This window comes from Mya arenaria, chromosome 17, assembly GCF_026914265.1.
Source record: "Mya arenaria isolate MELC-2E11 chromosome 17, ASM2691426v1".
Lineage (NCBI taxonomy): Eukaryota > Metazoa > Mollusca > Bivalvia > Myida > Myidae > Mya > Mya arenaria.
In genome coordinates, this window is record NC_069138.1 from 24,841,408 (window position 1) to 24,858,655 (window position 17,248).

Consider the following 17,248-nt stretch of genomic DNA (forward strand, 5'->3'; position numbering starts at 1 on the left):
TATTTAAAGTTGCGCCATTCTTAAGTAATCAACATATTATGTCTCCATTTTCGTTTATAATTTTGTGCTATTCGCTAACATTGAATACATTTGAATACCATCGTCATTATTACACAATTTAGCCGAATATATTTTATTTGTCAACTTGAAGTTTGCAATAAATCTCTAGCTGTTTAAGAAATCTGATGCTGATTATTTTATTTATTTTTGAATTTGGTTACATATGAATTATCATCGTATAATTTCTAAACTTTATTAGAGCCTTTGCATAACAATCATTTATTCTATAAAATTGCCTTTATAAGAAACAACAATATTTTTAGGGTTTGAACCGAACAGTAGCCGTGCGTGTGTAATAAAACTGGCTTATCCGTTTATCATGTCCTTAACGAGGGACATTCGCTAATCTCTGACACGCGTTGTATAACGCATTTACACCCTTCATGGTATGACATTATTGTGTATTGTCATAAACCTGTTATGAAAAGTTCCTTGACAAAATAAAATAATAATAAATATACTTCTGAAATATTCGGAAGGCTATTTTACAAATGAAATATAACAAGAATCTTTACTTAAAGTCGTCATGATCGGTGGCCTACGATGCTCCTAATTTATAAAAAGTAAGAAATCTCAGCTTATAAAGTTCCACGAGTTCTACAACAACCAAATGTACATGCCAGTGGTGTCTTTGCAATTGCTAATGCTGTGGAATTTTGTTTCAAAACTGGCTTTTTAAAAATGGCTATGTAAATACAAATATCAATTTCGTTGTAAGTGAAATAAGGGAACATCTAGTCAGCTGTCTAGAAAATTAAAAAATCCGTTTCATAAAAAAAATGAAAAGTCGCGATCTCAAAGACTTTCAAATTAAAACATTCTGTTCATGTGAAATGCCAGAATTCGTCGATAGTTTTGTTATTTGCGAAAATAGAAAATGCACGAAAATATTCCACATGAAATGCGTCGGCATAAAAAAACGATCAGTTGATAGAAATACATAAGACAACTGGTCGTGGCCGTGCATCTGCTGCAACAAAATCAATAGTTAAACAAAAGAAAAATAATAGAATTCCTGAAGTACTGAGTTAACTTACAAATTTGATTTACATGTAGTCATGCATTGTTTCTTTTTGTATTACTATTATCAATAGTATACGTATAACATAACTGAATTTAATATGAAAAAAACACACACAATGTGTTTATTATTCATGACATTAATTTTAGTACATGTGCATATTTTATGTTTTTATCTTTGCCTCAATTTATTATTTGTTTTATTGATATACAATATGAAATAAATGGTGCCATAATTATCATCAACTATCTCATGTTTTAATCAACTGTAATCTTTTGTAATCCTGTTACACACCACGGTCATTAACACCTTCTCGATCACGCCCGATAGCTACTATAAAATTTGGAAAACAGAGACCGTAGGAGACCGGGACCGGATGAGACCGGGACAGGGAAATAGTATCGCCCGTTAATGGTGCAATGTAGCCTTCGATTATAAGGTATTATTTAAACGGTAACGGGACTTACCAAAATAGTAAATAAAAACAACGTGAAACTAAGTTTCATTGGATTTTTGCATGAAATGGAGAACAAGGAAACAGATTCAAAGAATTCTTCGTCAGAACAAAGGGTAAAAACAAATACAAGTCTAAAATTAAAAACTATATTCTTTCACTGGCAGAATTTTCTGTGATTGTAACATGTTTTCGCGACATGTGTGTTCATACTTCTCACTCGTGTACATTCGAAACGACTTTTTATTTACTTTCCTGTGAACTTAATGCCGTAATTAATGTTTATTAACATAATTTACATATGATTTATTGAAAAAATACAGTGATATTGCAGTCAATCGTTATTGTAAAATCTTAAATAGCAGTCTTTTTTTCAGTAATTTATATTAAGTGTCCATGACCGGTAGGTCATATATGGCATATATTTGCAAACTATATAGCCCAAAATGGCAGACCATTTATTTTGCCCAGGTCAATTTGCCTATATTAAAGTTAACATATGGCCAGACTTTGTGAATAGTCTAAAATAATAGACAAGTTATACAGAATTCTTCCAATCCCTAACATCTATACGGGTTTGTGCAAAAACCGGTTGGGTTTGAAGAATATTGAAATTGTATTGAGTGAAGTATTTTATGTTTGAAATGGATAATTAAGGTTTATATTCATATTTTACCATGTAACTGCAAAGCTATTTTGCACAAAACAAGCATTAAATGCATTAAAAAACATGATTTACAGGTTTATATTCATATTTTACCATGTAACTGCAAAGCTATTTTGCACAAAACAAGCATTAAATGCATTAAAAAACATGATTTACCTTTTCAATAAAACGAAACTTGAATGACACAGACAACAATTGTGCCAAGCGGAACAACTTGACCCAATCGTTATAACTGGGCCTCCTCCGTCAAGCTTCGAGATAGACCTCATAAATATAATCATAACAACTCGGCCATGGCCAAAGTGTTCCGATTGTTGTAAAACTGTGAACTGCAATCTTGCAGGTGCCCTTCATGTATATATGGTTATGCTTTGTCAGAATGAAATTAAGAAAACCCATCAAACTCATAATAATTCATTGGATATTTATTAATTTTGTACGGAAGTAATATAAAATAACACGTTCTGGTAATATTTATTGTTTTTTATATTTTATAGACGCAATATGCTTTAACCCGGAATCCCGATCGGAATAACTACCCACTTTTGGTACTAAACAATTTGTACGTGAAGGATTTGCCATATCATAAATCGTCAAAAAATCTGCCAACAAACTAGCCACAATAATTAGCGTTTAGGGAACACTTTTAACATTTGGATATTCATTTTGTTCTCTTAACCCCACAAGTCGACTGATTGATACCAATGTAAAATATATTCTTTGACTGTAACCACAATATTTAACACTGCATTGTTATCCATAAATTCAAACACATAAATTATTTTAAGCCAACACCTTTCACTTAATACTCTAGCGTTTCATAAAACATTTATTCAGATCGGTTTCTGTCAACAAAGCATCGCCATATTGGAACTATCTAGCAGGTGCACATTATCTTGCCACTCAATATACTAAAGCACTGGGATCTGTCATTCTTGGATAGGAAAGCAACAAGTGGGATATGGGAGAGTAGAGTCGTCAAAACAAAATCATCAAAGACTCTGAAGCAGCTGTTTATATTTACATCTGGTTAGAACCAGCCACGCAGTAAGCTCAGTTGTAAGAGCACCAGGCTAGTTTTCCGGCGGTCGTTGGTTCGAGCCCCACAACGCTCACACTTTTTCTCCCAGGTGTGCTTTAATGGTGGCAGTGGTAAACAGTTAATTCAGGAGTGTAGTGTGTGTGTGGGTTAGAACCAGCTGCCCAGTTAGCTCAGTAGGTTAGAACACTGTGCTAGTTTTCTGGCACTCATGAGTTCGAGCCCCACACTGGGCACACTTTTCCTCCCTTAACTTGTGTACTTAACTTGTTATTAAAATTGATGCAAAGCACTGATGTTCAGGCTTGTTTATCTTTCTTGTTGGGCGTATTCCTTCAATTTGCTCTTCTTGGGCATATTCCTGTCATCATTAAAGGATATTTTTATTCCCCATGGAAAACCAATTTTCCTTCTGTGGAAAACAATTTTCAAACAGTCTACACATATAATTATTCTACCATCGCTTTTATATCTTTAAATAACAAGAAAAAAAGTAATTGAATTTAAATGTAAATATTGTATTGGAAACTAAGATTTAATTAAATTTAAGATCAGAATCCAAGTGCTTTGATTGGACGGTAAAATTTAAAATCAGAATCCAAGTGCTTTGATTGGACGGTAAAAATAGTTGACCAATAGACTGAAGTAATCAATGAGGCATGTCTGAAGATAAGAATTATTTTGAATATAGGCCCTGGTTTTTAAATCTCCGCAATGTGGTCTTTCAATCTGGCCTATAATGTAATTCAGCCTGGTTTTATTTTCTGCCAATCTGGTCCATAGCATCACAGGATCGTCTAAATATCCTGAAAAGAATGCTTGACATGTTTCATGTTTTGTTTCATTTACCTGAATTTGTACCATTACCACTAAAGTTGATTTTCTTATCAAATAAAAAAAAATGTTGCGGGGTGGCTTCAGACAGGAGTGGACTGGAATGTGTGATTTTTTTAATATAGTTGGTATTATGGGAACATTTGGCGAACAGTTACGTATTAATATATATGATAACATTTTGTATTAATTTTCAGGTTGCAGATAAATCCAAGTTTAAGAAAAAAGTTAAGCGTTACTATGACATACAGTCAGATGAAACCCAGGATACAAAGAAAAAGGTAACAATCTTTTATTCTTTATATCTAGAAAAAAGGCAAAAAAAGAGCAAAGTGATATTCCATGTATTGTGATGTATTTGTTGTTCAATTAAAATGTTATCACTCAATTATGGTCTCATTTAATGCAATCATTGCAATGTGTGTGTGTTCTTAACAAAATTACATTTAATTCAAATTGTTGTTTTCTAATGTAAAATAACAACACAAACAAGCATCTATGTATGCCCTGCAATGTTACTTTAAGACCTAATTTTGCTTGTCCCTGTTCATATAAAATATGCTTCCATTAATATTTTTTTATCATCTTACAGAAATCTAAAAATAGATCAGCCTTCAAAATGATGAGTTATGCAAATCCAGGGGAGGCGAGCTTGCCTCAGAAAGTGTATAAAGTGGACATTGCGCGGACAGACAGACACAGGGTGTGGGAAAAGAAGCAACAGCACAAACTTAACAAGTTGATTAACAGGGAGAACATGAGAACGGTAAGATTGTTTGTGATCCTGTGTTGATTATGACAGTGCTCCAGCTAGCCCATTTCCTGATGCCTTTTATATACATGTGTAGGTAGTGCCATTTGACCTATTTGCTCTGTTATAGCCTTCATTCCTGGTAGTGCCCTTTTTATTATCGGAATTGTCACCAAAGATTGCAGTCCTGTAATCCTCTGTCTTACATGAGACAAATTGCGCATACACATGAGGGTAGTGTTTTTGCTAGGCATTTAAAGAGCACTGCACTAATGGCATGCTGCCCTTTTTGCCGTTGCAAAAACGTGGGGATGCCCTTTCTTCTTGCCATATGCCTTGTCATTGATGTTTGACAACTTAGTTTGAGTATTTTTGTAATGAGAAGACAACATGTATTTTCATAATTATTAAACTTTCAGTCCAATAATTGGGTCGCATGTATTCTCATGAAAATAACTTTGAATTAATGTTACCCCTAGTAAATTTATGATTGTTTAAATGTTACATGTACCTAGAGTTATTATATGTTTTAAGGAATATCACAGCTCAACGACTTTAAAGAGCATTTATCAGCAGGTGTTTGGCATGAATCATGAAAGAAATGTGAAAAACGCATATATTTTGGAAATATGAATGAGGTGCCACTTTGGCAGTAAAGAAATAAATCATGCTTTTTATCCCTCCATGTTCCAGAAGGAGGATCCGTTTCCCGGGGAGAAGCCAGTTCCTCTGGAGACCATACAGAAGTACAAGCGTGGAGACAACATTAACAGTGTAGGTTATTTCTTCATTAGTAGCGATGAAAGCAAAACAGTTTTAAATGACATAAAGACGCAGATAATACCTTTTTTGCTTTCACACTTATAAATTTACACTTAACCTCTTAGGTGAAAAATGCACTTTCAGATACACGTAATATAGTGTAGATTTTATTGCTGAACGATGTTTTACAATAATGTAAATAAGAATATAAACATTGAAAGCAACAGGATAGAAATTAAATGTATAAATTTCTTTAACAGGAGATGCAGCAGAAATTTATCTGAATAATATGCACGATCAACTCCATTTACCTAGCATTATAGTTAAGAGTATTGAACTTAAGTTTCACAGAAACATAAATACTTAGATCTAACTAACACAATGCAATCTTCATTTACATGTATGTGTTTTGGAAATGGACTGCAAATATGGCTCCTGTTATATGGAAAAAATGGCACTTTTTCATTGTTACAAAATATTGTGCCTTATAAGCAAACAAACAAAGTTATTTTGAAATACTTTTGAGTATTTCTTGTGTGTATTACTATAAAGTTGATTTTAACTTCAATATGAGCCGCATCGTGCGATTTTGGGCCTTCGGGCATAATTATTATAAATGAAATAATCATGAATAAAAAGTGCCATATATTGTGATTTTTTCTATGTTTATCAATTTCTTCCAAACTTCTTTCTTTTAAAGATTTGTCATTGGTGCATCATTTTCTCGACGATTTATGACCATTGGCTTACTCATGTTTCCAAAGCAACCATGGATTTCGTCCCGACATATTTTGACTGCATTAATAATTTGTGTTTAAAACGGCATAATGTATTAAAAATACAAAAATGATTTAGCATTTTTATCTTAATGTATGTTCCTAAAAGATTCTGTGTTAAAAAAATCATTTCAATTATAAGCAAGTAGTAATATTGATACGTTAATTTTGCACGCCATTTGAATAATGTGCTTTCGTAACGACGTCATGTGAATGACGTCAAATTTAGTATTCAAATTGCGCAATACATGGTCTCACTTATAAACAGGTATCTTACGCAATTTAAATGATATCGTGATGAAATTTTCAGAATTTCTTCCTGAAATATCATTTAATTTAAATACCTTAAAACATAATAATAGCAAATATATGTCCGAAGGCCCAAAATTGCGCGATGCGGCTCACATGTTAACTTAATTCAGACTCACACACGGACGGTGCGTGGCTCCAAGGACCTGGCCAGACGTGAGAAGAAAGTCCAGTCAGCAGCGAAGGAGTCGGCACGCACAGAACTACTGCTGCAGGAGGAATCAGGGTATGTGCAAATAGATACCTGGGTCAGTATCACTAACAAATTGAGTTTATACTTAAATTCATAATTTGATATGACTAGCCACTAAAGACCCTGCTTTTCTACTCTTAAGAGTGCTCTAAAATGTGCAATTTGGCAGTGGAAATTTTAAACAAATTGACCTGTTGAAGGGGGGTTCCAGCCACCCCCTCCAAAAATTGCGCCTGAATTAGTTTCCCCATTTTCAGAAAGAAAAAACAAACACAAAATCAAATAATTTCAATTCCACTGCCTTCATATTTGAACAATGTAATATTAATAGATGGATTCCTGGTCAAATGGCGTCAAATGGCGTCAAATGGCGTCAAATGGCGTTATGTGCCAATGGAGGGTCTTTCCGAAAATTCAAATATTTGTTTTGCATCCCTAGTTGCTCAAACTGGGTATGCACACTTTTTATGGTCAGACTTAAGAGAATGATCCCTATTGATTTAGGGTCAAAAGGTTAAGGTCATGGTGACCTTAACTAAAAAAATATTGGCACTATCTTTCTGATCAATAGCTTTTAATTGACTTAGTGTAGAATCTTCAAACTTGGTATGCACATTGGTCATGGCCAGTTGATGTTGATGTCAAAGTCAAGGTCATGGTGCCCTTTACTAGAAAATTATGGATGCTTATGAAAGGTGAAACATCAGATTTGTGAAGATTTGTCATAAATTTAATTACTTTATGCTAAATGACAAGACTTAGTGTGTTTTTTGTTTGTTTATTGTTTAGTAATTGAATGACATGCAGTTTTGTTTGATTTGTCTTGACTGGTTAACAGTTGCCTGCAAGCTGAGGATGGGGAAGATACAACCTCCATATCACAACACGACCTGGCTAAAGCAGTAGACATCTCCAGTGCAGAAAAGGTAATAAGTTGGAACATATATAGTGATTTTTGTTTTTCCATTTATTAAAATCCATAGAATAAGTCATAATAATTTTAGGTACTTGATGGCCTTTTTGTGGCATATTATATTGTTTCCTTCCATGTGAATTCTAAGTCTTTAATTTATCCATGTTTACAAATGGTTTATTACATTACCTGTGTTTCTTAACATTACACCTACACCATTCTTAAAACAAAGCTTTCTTCATATTGCAGTTTTTCGAGCTCAAACTGCCTGACTTTGGTCCATATCGCCTGAATTACACAAGAAATGGACGCTTCCTTTTGATTGGTGGTCACAAAGGTCATGTGGCTGCAATTGATTGGATGACAAAGAAGCTGCTCTGCGAGGTCAATGTCATGGAAACAGTCAACGATATCAAGTATGCTTAAACAAAATCTCACCTACAAGTTCTTCTGCATACTCTCGTATATTAAAAACCATCTTTGTGTATTGCATGTTTTTTTTGTAGATTGTCTTAAATTCCTTGGTATTTGATTTTCACAAAGTTAAATTTCTTAACCTAGTGTATTTTTTTCCATTTGAACTTTTTTCTTCAGCAGCCAATTGTATAAACGTAGGATATTTTGTCCATAGCCTAGTTTGTTTATTCAAATGATTTCTTAAAGTGAGACTCTTATTTAAAATCAATTCATACACATGAATACCACACATAAATCTTGAGTGATAAACCTTTAGCAACTAAATAATGCATTTATGGAAAATAGTGATTACTGATAACAAGATTCTGATTGTAAATGTGTAATAGCTGAAAACGCAAAAATATTAGATGATTTTTGAGTGCTAAAAGATTTACTCTGATCTGCTATCGTCTCATAAGGTAGAAATACTGTGTTTTCTGTACATTTCTTTAAAATTCAACCGTGTATTCTTCATAAGAACCATTCGAGGGGTGAAAGCGAAAAGGTTCTATCTGCTTCTTTATTTAATGTCACTTAGAACCTTTTCGCATTCACTCCATGCTTTCTACATTTATACATCTGTTTTGGTTCTTTTTTGGTATATTACAACAACTCACTGTATTAATTGTGGTATTTTGGGAGTAAGAGTGCATCTTTAATACTGTTAATATTAAATTTTAGATAAGTATTGACCAATCAATAATTTTTTTGGCCAACTTGAATCAAACCAAAGACTTACCAGGTGACACGGATATTTGATGATGCGATATTAGCAAAAGTTGAAAAAGAAGGACCTAACAAAATTAAGAAATCTACTGTCATGTCTGTGAACATTTAAAATTAAAAATACCTTTTAAATTAAGGCACTAGCGAATGAATTATAGGAATACTTCCTTCTTCACAGGTGGTTGCACCAGGAGACCATGTATGCGGTGGCCCAGAAGCAGTGGACGTACATTTACGACAACCAGGGTATCGAGCTTCACTGCCTTAAACGTCTTGACTCTGTCCTGCGCATGGAATTCCTGCCCTACCACTTCCTCCTTGCCACTGCAGTGAGTTATCTCCCCTGAGTAATATCTTGTATATATGTTTGGGTAATTCGGTGACCATGGAAATATAAATTCAGGGAATACATTAAAGATTGTTACTGAAATAGGTGGCCTGAAGAGGAGGGTCTTTTCAAGCATTTACTGTATGAAATATGTAATTATTACAACATTTATTACCCCAGTTAATGAAATTATACTCACATTTTAATACTGCTCACAAATGAACTTAGCATTTCAAGGTTTGGAAGCATTGAATGATCATGGTTTTTGCTCTGGCAATTAAAAACCACTAAGTGATTTTCAAATCAAGTGTGACATGTATAGTCTTGTCAACTGGCTACACACATCAAAACAAATATTTTTTCCACCATAAGTGGTTTGGCCTATTATTTAGACTGGCTCATTACTGCAGGAATGATGAATGAAAAACCCTGATTATTTGAAACTGACTGTTTGAAGACATCGTTGAGGCAGTACAAATTAATTATCTCTTCAGTGCAAAAAAAACCTGTTTATACCATAATGTTACTTACTGTGAAATAAGTACCATGCGTATGGAATATTGCCATAATTTATCCGCTTCTTATTGAACAGTAAGAGCTCTGCTTAATGGTAACAGTTTAGATATGAAAAATAATGCATAATCCCAAACAAAGAATGGTATAATATTTAATAATATAAATAGTTCTGCTGCTCAATGCCCTTAACAATTGATAGTTATTGTCATGAGCAATGCTTTAATAGGTATCAAAGCAATGAAGGAAATATGATAAAGAAAATGCCTTTCACAACTGTGTTACAGAATGCTAAAGGCTACCTCTCCTACATTGACGTGTCTATCGGAGAGAAGGTTGCCGGGTACGGAACACAGATGGGTCGACTGGATGTTATGTGTCAGAATCCTAGCAACGCTGTTGTAGCACTGGGACACTCAGGAGGTATATATTCTGTTACTGATGTTGCCATGATCAATTTTGTTTATTATTATCATCAACAATCGACTGCCAAGTTTTGGTGTTTCTCTGTAGCACCCCTGTTTTCTGTTTAAATCTCAATGTATTGAAACTGGTAGACATTATGGGATACACAGAAAAGAACGCACTTGCCCATTCTGTGAATGTTATATTGAAGAAGAATTCTATTTTTGTTGATATGTCCTTTATGCAATGTTTTGAGGAATGTTTATATTGCAAAATACTATCGAGAATACCCTACTATAGATAAATTTAATAATAAAATGTCTAGTACAAATGCTTTTTATCATGCGTTAATGTAGCAATGTTTATATATTATGCATCTATCATGATTGTATCATATATGTATGTTCTTGTGTTTGTTTTGGCTACAAGCCTTTTGTATGATAAATTTTGAAACTTGAATCGTATGACTAGGAGTGAACCATATTGAAAATTGACTTGAAAATGTTTAGTTTGTTTACTACTGCTTACATGAATGTTTTCAGGCACAGTGACAATGTGGTGTCCGAAGATGAAGGAAGCTGCTGTGAAGATGTTGTGTCACAGCTCCGGTGTCCGCTCCATTGCAATTAACAAGGATGGACAGTGAGTGCTTTATCTAAAGACCTTTAGATGATACCAATATTACCCAGATTTTGTAACAAACTCGTTGCAAAGATTATATATTTCTGGATACAGTCAAAACCTGTTGACTCGATATGGCATGGCTCCATTTCCTTGTTGACTTGAACTGTTAAGAACTGATTTTGTTTGACTCTTTGTATCCATTTCCTATTCGCGAGGCTTGAATCATTTTGGCTGGTCACTGGAATATCGAGGCAACATTTTTCGATTGTAGTTTAAATTGTGGTTTTATTGTTGTTTCAATTTTCAACCAAGGGACTTCCACTTTGAACTTACATTTCATGGAGCCCAAAAAATAAACTGTCATAGAGTTCAAACCATATACTAGGACCCAGTATTGTTCCTAAAGAAACCTTATCACTCATGTATGAGGGTCACAGATGCCCCAGCTAAAGAGTCTGAGGGTAAACCATGGTAATGATAATTTTTCATTGAAAATTTGACAAAGTTTCCATGGACAGTTTGTAGTTGATGTAAGTGTATATGTTGTTTAGACTTTTCTTAGTATCATGATAATAATTGACCTTAAAGAGAATACAAAAGCTACCTTTGCCAGCGATTGCTCAGTAGGGTGTCGCTATTTGTATATAGGTTCAGGCATTGTCTATAAAACTAACCTTTAATAAAAAATGACAAATGATAGCAAACTTATTTTCTTGATTCTTGTAATTTTCTTATATTTATAGAAACATTTTCATTTCCTTGGTCAGCAGATATTTGTTTATTTCTTGCAAAGTACATTTAACTTTGCCATTTGATATAAACATCAACAGAATATTTTCGCTTTTCCAGTTATCTTGCAACATCAGGGATAGATCGTACGATGCGTATCTGGGACCTGCGTACATACAAACAGCTGCAATCATACAAAGTGCGGATGGGGGCGGGGCAACTGGCATTCAGCCAAACAGGTCTATTGACTGCCGGCATGGGAAATGTGGTCGAGGTGGGTTGGGTGATTGTTTTAATGTCGCGAAGGTTTAATTTTTCGTGACCATTTGCAAATCAATAGGGTTTGGAATTTATAATTTCATGAAATAGTTTATTCTGTTGCATTCAGATGAGTCTGTCTGAGGACATTAGCTTGAAAAGTCTTGATTCAGAACATGATTTGAAGGTTGAAATATATCTTCACCTTTTTTTACTATTAAATTTAAACACATTCCAATTTGAACACATTCCATTATAATAGCTTATACTAGCAATACTACATGTAAACATGCCTTATTCCTCAGTGGATATGCTAGTACACCTGGACGCTGACTAAAATGTTTTCAAAACCAAATGAGAGAAGATTAGTTTATTTTCAGTGAAAAGTTGTTTTTATTTCATTTTGTTAATACTGAAATTGTTGTGTTGCCATCAACTTCCATCTCTTTCTCAGCTATGAGAAGACTTTAGTTGACAAGTTCACAAGCTGTACCTATTAAATTATTATATTTTTATTGAATTTGAACACATTATACTTACATGTTTCATCTTCCAGGTATACGAGGACTGTATTCGACAGACAGTACAGAAGCCCTACCTGGTGCACCACCTGACCTCGTCAGTGACCGGTGTCCAGTTCTGTCCGTACGAGGACGTACTGGGCGTGGGACACAGTACCGGCTTCTCTAGTCTCATTATACCAGGTATGATCAAGTGTTCTTGTCAACCATTCTGGGGAACTGGTCAGAGTTTTCTAATTTGGAAAAAAGTGTAATCTTTACTAACTTTTTGGTATCCCATGAGTGAGATTTTATAGGACTGAGATTCTTAAGAAAATATTGATCTCTTCCCACAAAAGCTTAAGGCGGGTTGGGGCTTGCTTAAATCATTTGATCATTTCTCAACCAATTTGTTTGCTTTTAAAGAGAAATTGAAGATTTTCTGTACAACATATTGTACCACATATTTGTACTTAATTCATAATGTCTGTGGTGTGTAGGAGCTGGTGAGGCGAACTTTGATGCCCTAGAGAGCAACCCATACCAGACGAAGAAACAACGCAAGGAGGCAGAGGTCAAGATGCTTCTAGAAAAGGTGTGTTACTGGTGTGGGGAGTCATGATAACATATGAACGAGCAGACCTTAAATCCATGAAAGTTGTCTTTGACTGCCACTATAAAACTGTGAGCGTAGATGTTCTGTAAATGTTTTTGTGTCTGTGCAAAGTGCAAGAACCATAACTCTTATTGAGTTATTACCCTTTGTTACGATCATTAGAAATGCAGTGTTTTCAAAGGAATAATTTGCCATTCCTTTGCCAGGTAGAATTTGGGGGTATTCGTCACTCCTGTGATAGCTCAAGTTTAAGTTTAAATTCATTGCTTAAATCTTATTTTATACTGTTGACAGTCTGTGAAGACTGAAGAGTAATCTGAAAGTAAACATTGATTATAGCATAATTTTTAAATGTGGTCAATTCATTTTGATCAATTGTAATTTGTTTTGCAAAATGAATTGAATTTCACCTGATTACTTTTAAATGGTTTATTCCATTAGTATTGATTATAATCATTTCATGACAATAACAACTGCTCCAATCCTATTGAAACTCCTTGTTTCCACATGTTTTATCGCTTTCCCAGATTCCTGCTGATATGATCCATCTGGATTCAAACGTCATTGTTCAGGTCGACAAGAAAGGACTTGAAGACGCCATTGAACAACACAATCAACTGAAGGTACAGTTACATATTGTTTTGTCATTGTCCTATAAAGAAAGATTTTTTTTCTGAGTTTAGGGTGAAACTTAGGATATTGGATACGTATAAAAACTATTTCACAAATTGTTTGAGTTATCATCTGTAGGTATGTAAGTAATTCAATAATAAAGTCACTTAAACATCAAAGCCGTCACATCCAACTCATTTTCTTTATAATGTACAAAATGGCTGAGACAATAATGTGAATAATAACTGTGTTTCATTAAAAACTAATGAAGGGCTAGGCCTAAAAAAAAATACATTTGGTTCGGGTTACCCGACCCTACCTACGGAATAGGCGCCGACGTAACGTTTTTATAGTCAGTTTGAATAAAAAAATGAAAAACTAAAAAAAAAAAAAAAAAAAAAAAAAATTTTTTCTTTTTTTTTTTGCTTTTCAATATGTAGTTTAAAACCTTAATTGCTTATATAGAAGATAACTTTAACACCATTCTCCAATGATGAAAATGACATTCTTATATAAAGCCTAATAAAAAAAAAAAATAAAAAAAAATGAAAAGCCTACCTATCCTACCTATTTTTGAAAAGGATGTAACCCTAACCAAACAATTTTTTTTTTTAGGCCCTATGCCCGAAATAGTTATTCAACATGTAAAAATGACTTTTATATGAAAAAAATGTTATATTTGATAGCTCAGTACTGACAGAACATTACATTTCCTTTCATAACATCATCGCACAAATATTTGTTAAATATCAACCCGTTTTATTAACTCACGGTTTAAATAACAAGGTTTATTCAACAGTGTTGATATATCGTCTTTTATGTTTAGTAATGAAGCATATTATATTACGTGGGAAATGGTAAATGGCTGGAAAAAAAACAAGGAAAATACATCTCGGATAAATAAATCTATCCAGAAATAGATTAGATCTTCTTGTAGACACTGAAAATTATCAAGCAAATAACCATTTTCCAGCCACTGCTAACTACTTGCTGTTAAACACTTAACATGTAGTTTCAATTTCAAGTCGTCATTATTCCTACGGAAGGCTTAATAAAACTAACAAGAAATTAATCTAACAAGAAATAAGACATGTTTTAATGCTGACATCATAAATCTCATCTTAACTTAATCACAGAGAAAATTGAAAAGACTGTCAAAGTCTAGCTGCTTTTAAAGTAGATCTTTAACTATAAAAATAACATATACAGGAAATTCATACTGGAGCTACAATTTATATTTTTTCAATGAAAATATGTGTAGTTCCTTTTTGAAAATGACATGTGACTAATCCTTTCTCTATTTATCCAGCACTTAAAGCCCCAAAAGATGGAATATGAGCCCCGATATAAGAAAAAGGGTCGCTCTAAGGGTCAGAAGCTTATACAGCGGAAAAAAGGGGTTGTGGAGGAAGCACAACGGGATCAGATTCGGGAATCCTTGAATCAGCGTCAGACCGTGGACCGTGAAAGGGAAGTGACATCCGCTCGAGAGACTGGGCATGTGCTTGACCGGTTCAGGCGGAAAGACAAAACATAGACTGGTTCTGAAGTTTGCTAGATTATTTCTGTAGGGATTCATCAATTTATTGTTACATGTAATTGTTAATAAAGTATGTGAATCATATTTGTTTTGTATTGATTATTGTTTTACTGAACTTATCAGTCTACATGGGAGTAAGAGTGCATCTTATTTGGGAGTAAGAGTGCATCTTTAAGGATCGATTCAATGGGATTAGCCTGTCTTGTTCAACGGGCATGACTGTGCACAATGTTTCCTTATTAGTTTATATGTTAGTTTATATATTTTTCATTGTTTTCCAGTTGATGCTGTTTTCGATGAGGCATATATTTTTAAGTATTGGTTAATCTTGAGACAAGAGTGAGGTAATAAGCGTATTAACTTGTTATTAAAATGGTGAGAACGTTTATTCTTTTTTATTTGAAAAAATGATAATGCTTTGCTTCATTATCATTTTTTCAAATAAAAAAGAATAAACGTTCTCGAGTTTTGCTTTGAAATCTTTTGTTACATTTCATATGGATTACTTATCACTTATGTTATCATTGGGCTGATAATGAGATGTCAGCTTTAAGGCCCGTGTAATCTGATTTAATGTAATCAAATATGAAAACGAGTGGGTTACAACTAGTGCATAATTCGCCCATGCAAACTATTCATGTCAATATACCTGTACTCATGAATGCACCATTTGCAAAAGTAACTCAAATCATTGAACTGCAATGAATAACATTCTCTTACTCAAATCATTGAACTGCCCTGCAATGAATAACATTCTCTTACTCAAATCATTAAACTGCCCTGCAATGAATAACATTCTCTTACTCAAATCATTAAACTGCCCTGCAATGAATAACATTCTCTTACTCAAATCATTGAACTGCCCTGCAATGAATAACATTCTCTTACTCAAATCATTGAACTGCCCTGCAATGAATAACATTCTCTTACTCAAATCATTGAACTGCCCTGCAATGAATAACATTCTCTTACTCAAATCATTAAACTGCCCTGCAATGAATAACATTCTCTTACTCAAATCATTGAACTGATCTGCAATGAATAAAATTTTCTTACTCAAATCATTGAACTGCCCTGCAATGAATAACATTCTCTTACTCAAATCATTGAACTGCCCTGCAATGAATAACATTCTCTTACTCAAATCATTGAACTGCCCTGCAATGAATAACATTCTCTTACTCAAATCATTAAACTGCCCTGCAATAAATAACATTCTCTTACTCAAATCATTAAACTGCCCTGCAATGAATTTCATTCTCTTTCTCAAATCATTAAACTGCCCTGCAATGAATTTCATTCTCTTATTCAAATCATTAAACTGCCCAACAATGAATTTCATTCTCTTACTCAAATCATTAAACTGCCCTGCAATGAATTTCATTCTCTTACTCAAATTATTAAACTGCCCTGACTAACTCAAATCATTGAACCGCCCCTGCACTGTATTTCATTCTCTTACTCAAATCATTGAACCGCCCCTGCACTGTATTTCATTCTCTAACTCAAATCATTGAACCGCCCCTGCACTGTATTTCATTCTCTTACTCAAATCATTGAACCGCCCCTGCACTGTATTTCATTCTCTTACTCAAATCATTGAACCGTCCCTTCACTGTATTTCATTATCTAACTCAAATCATTGAACCGCCCCTGCACTGTATTTCATTCTCTTACTCAAATCATTGAACCGCCCCTGCACTGTATTTCATTCTCTTACTCAAATCATTGAACCGCCCCTGCACTGTATTTCATTATCTAACTCAAATCATTGAACCGCCCCTGCACTGTATTTCATTCTCTTACTCAAATCATTGAACCGCCCCTGCACTGTATTTCATTATCTTACTCAGATCATTGAACCGCCCCTGCACTGTATTTCATTCTCTTACTCAAATCATTGAACCGCCCCTGCACTGTATTTCATTCTCTTACTCAAATCATTGAACCGCCCCTGCACTGTATTTCATTATCTAACTCAAGTCATTGAACCGCCCCTGCACTGTATTCCATTCTCTTACTCAAATCATTGAACCGCCCCTGCACTGTATTTCATTCACTAACTCAAATCATTGAACCGCCCCTGCACTGTATTTCAAACAAAGGAAGGAAATCTGCTATATCGCCTGCGTATGCAGATTTTGTAATACAGTTAATAGCCG

The 17,248-nt window shown here is 34.1% G+C and overlaps 1 protein-coding gene across 1 annotated transcript; it reads left to right on the plus strand.

The window, feature by feature from the left end:
* Nucleotides 1-1,543: 1,543 nt before the first annotated feature.
* Nucleotides 1,544-15,170, plus strand: LOC128224147 (WD repeat-containing protein 46-like). The gene is made up of 15 exons (XM_052933856.1): nt 1,544-1,651; nt 4,273-4,356; nt 4,668-4,841; nt 5,520-5,600; nt 6,787-6,899; nt 7,705-7,792; nt 8,029-8,195; nt 9,140-9,290; nt 10,090-10,225; nt 10,750-10,849; nt 11,681-11,834; nt 12,375-12,522; nt 12,819-12,913; nt 13,462-13,557; nt 14,856-15,170. The coding sequence occupies exons 1-15, from the start codon at nt 1,604-1,606 to the stop codon at nt 15,081-15,083; spliced, it is 1,863 nt and encodes a 620-aa protein (XP_052789816.1). The 5' UTR covers nt 1,544-1,603; the 3' UTR covers nt 15,084-15,170.
* Nucleotides 15,171-17,248: the final 2,078 nt, after the last annotated feature.

Excerpts from the sequence above, each read along its gene's own strand:
- LOC128224147 (XM_052933856.1), top strand. The coding sequence starts at position 1,604 with ATGGAGAACAAGGAAACAGATTCAAAGAATTCTTCGTCAGAACAAAGG. Across the intron at positions 4,842-5,519 it reads ACAGGGAGAACATGAGAACG|AAGGAGGATCCGTTTCCCGG; the intron begins GTAAGATTGTTT and ends TCCATGTTCCAG. Across the intron at positions 12,523-12,818 it reads CTCTAGTCTCATTATACCAG|GAGCTGGTGAGGCGAACTTT; the intron begins GTATGATCAAGT and ends TGTGGTGTGTAG.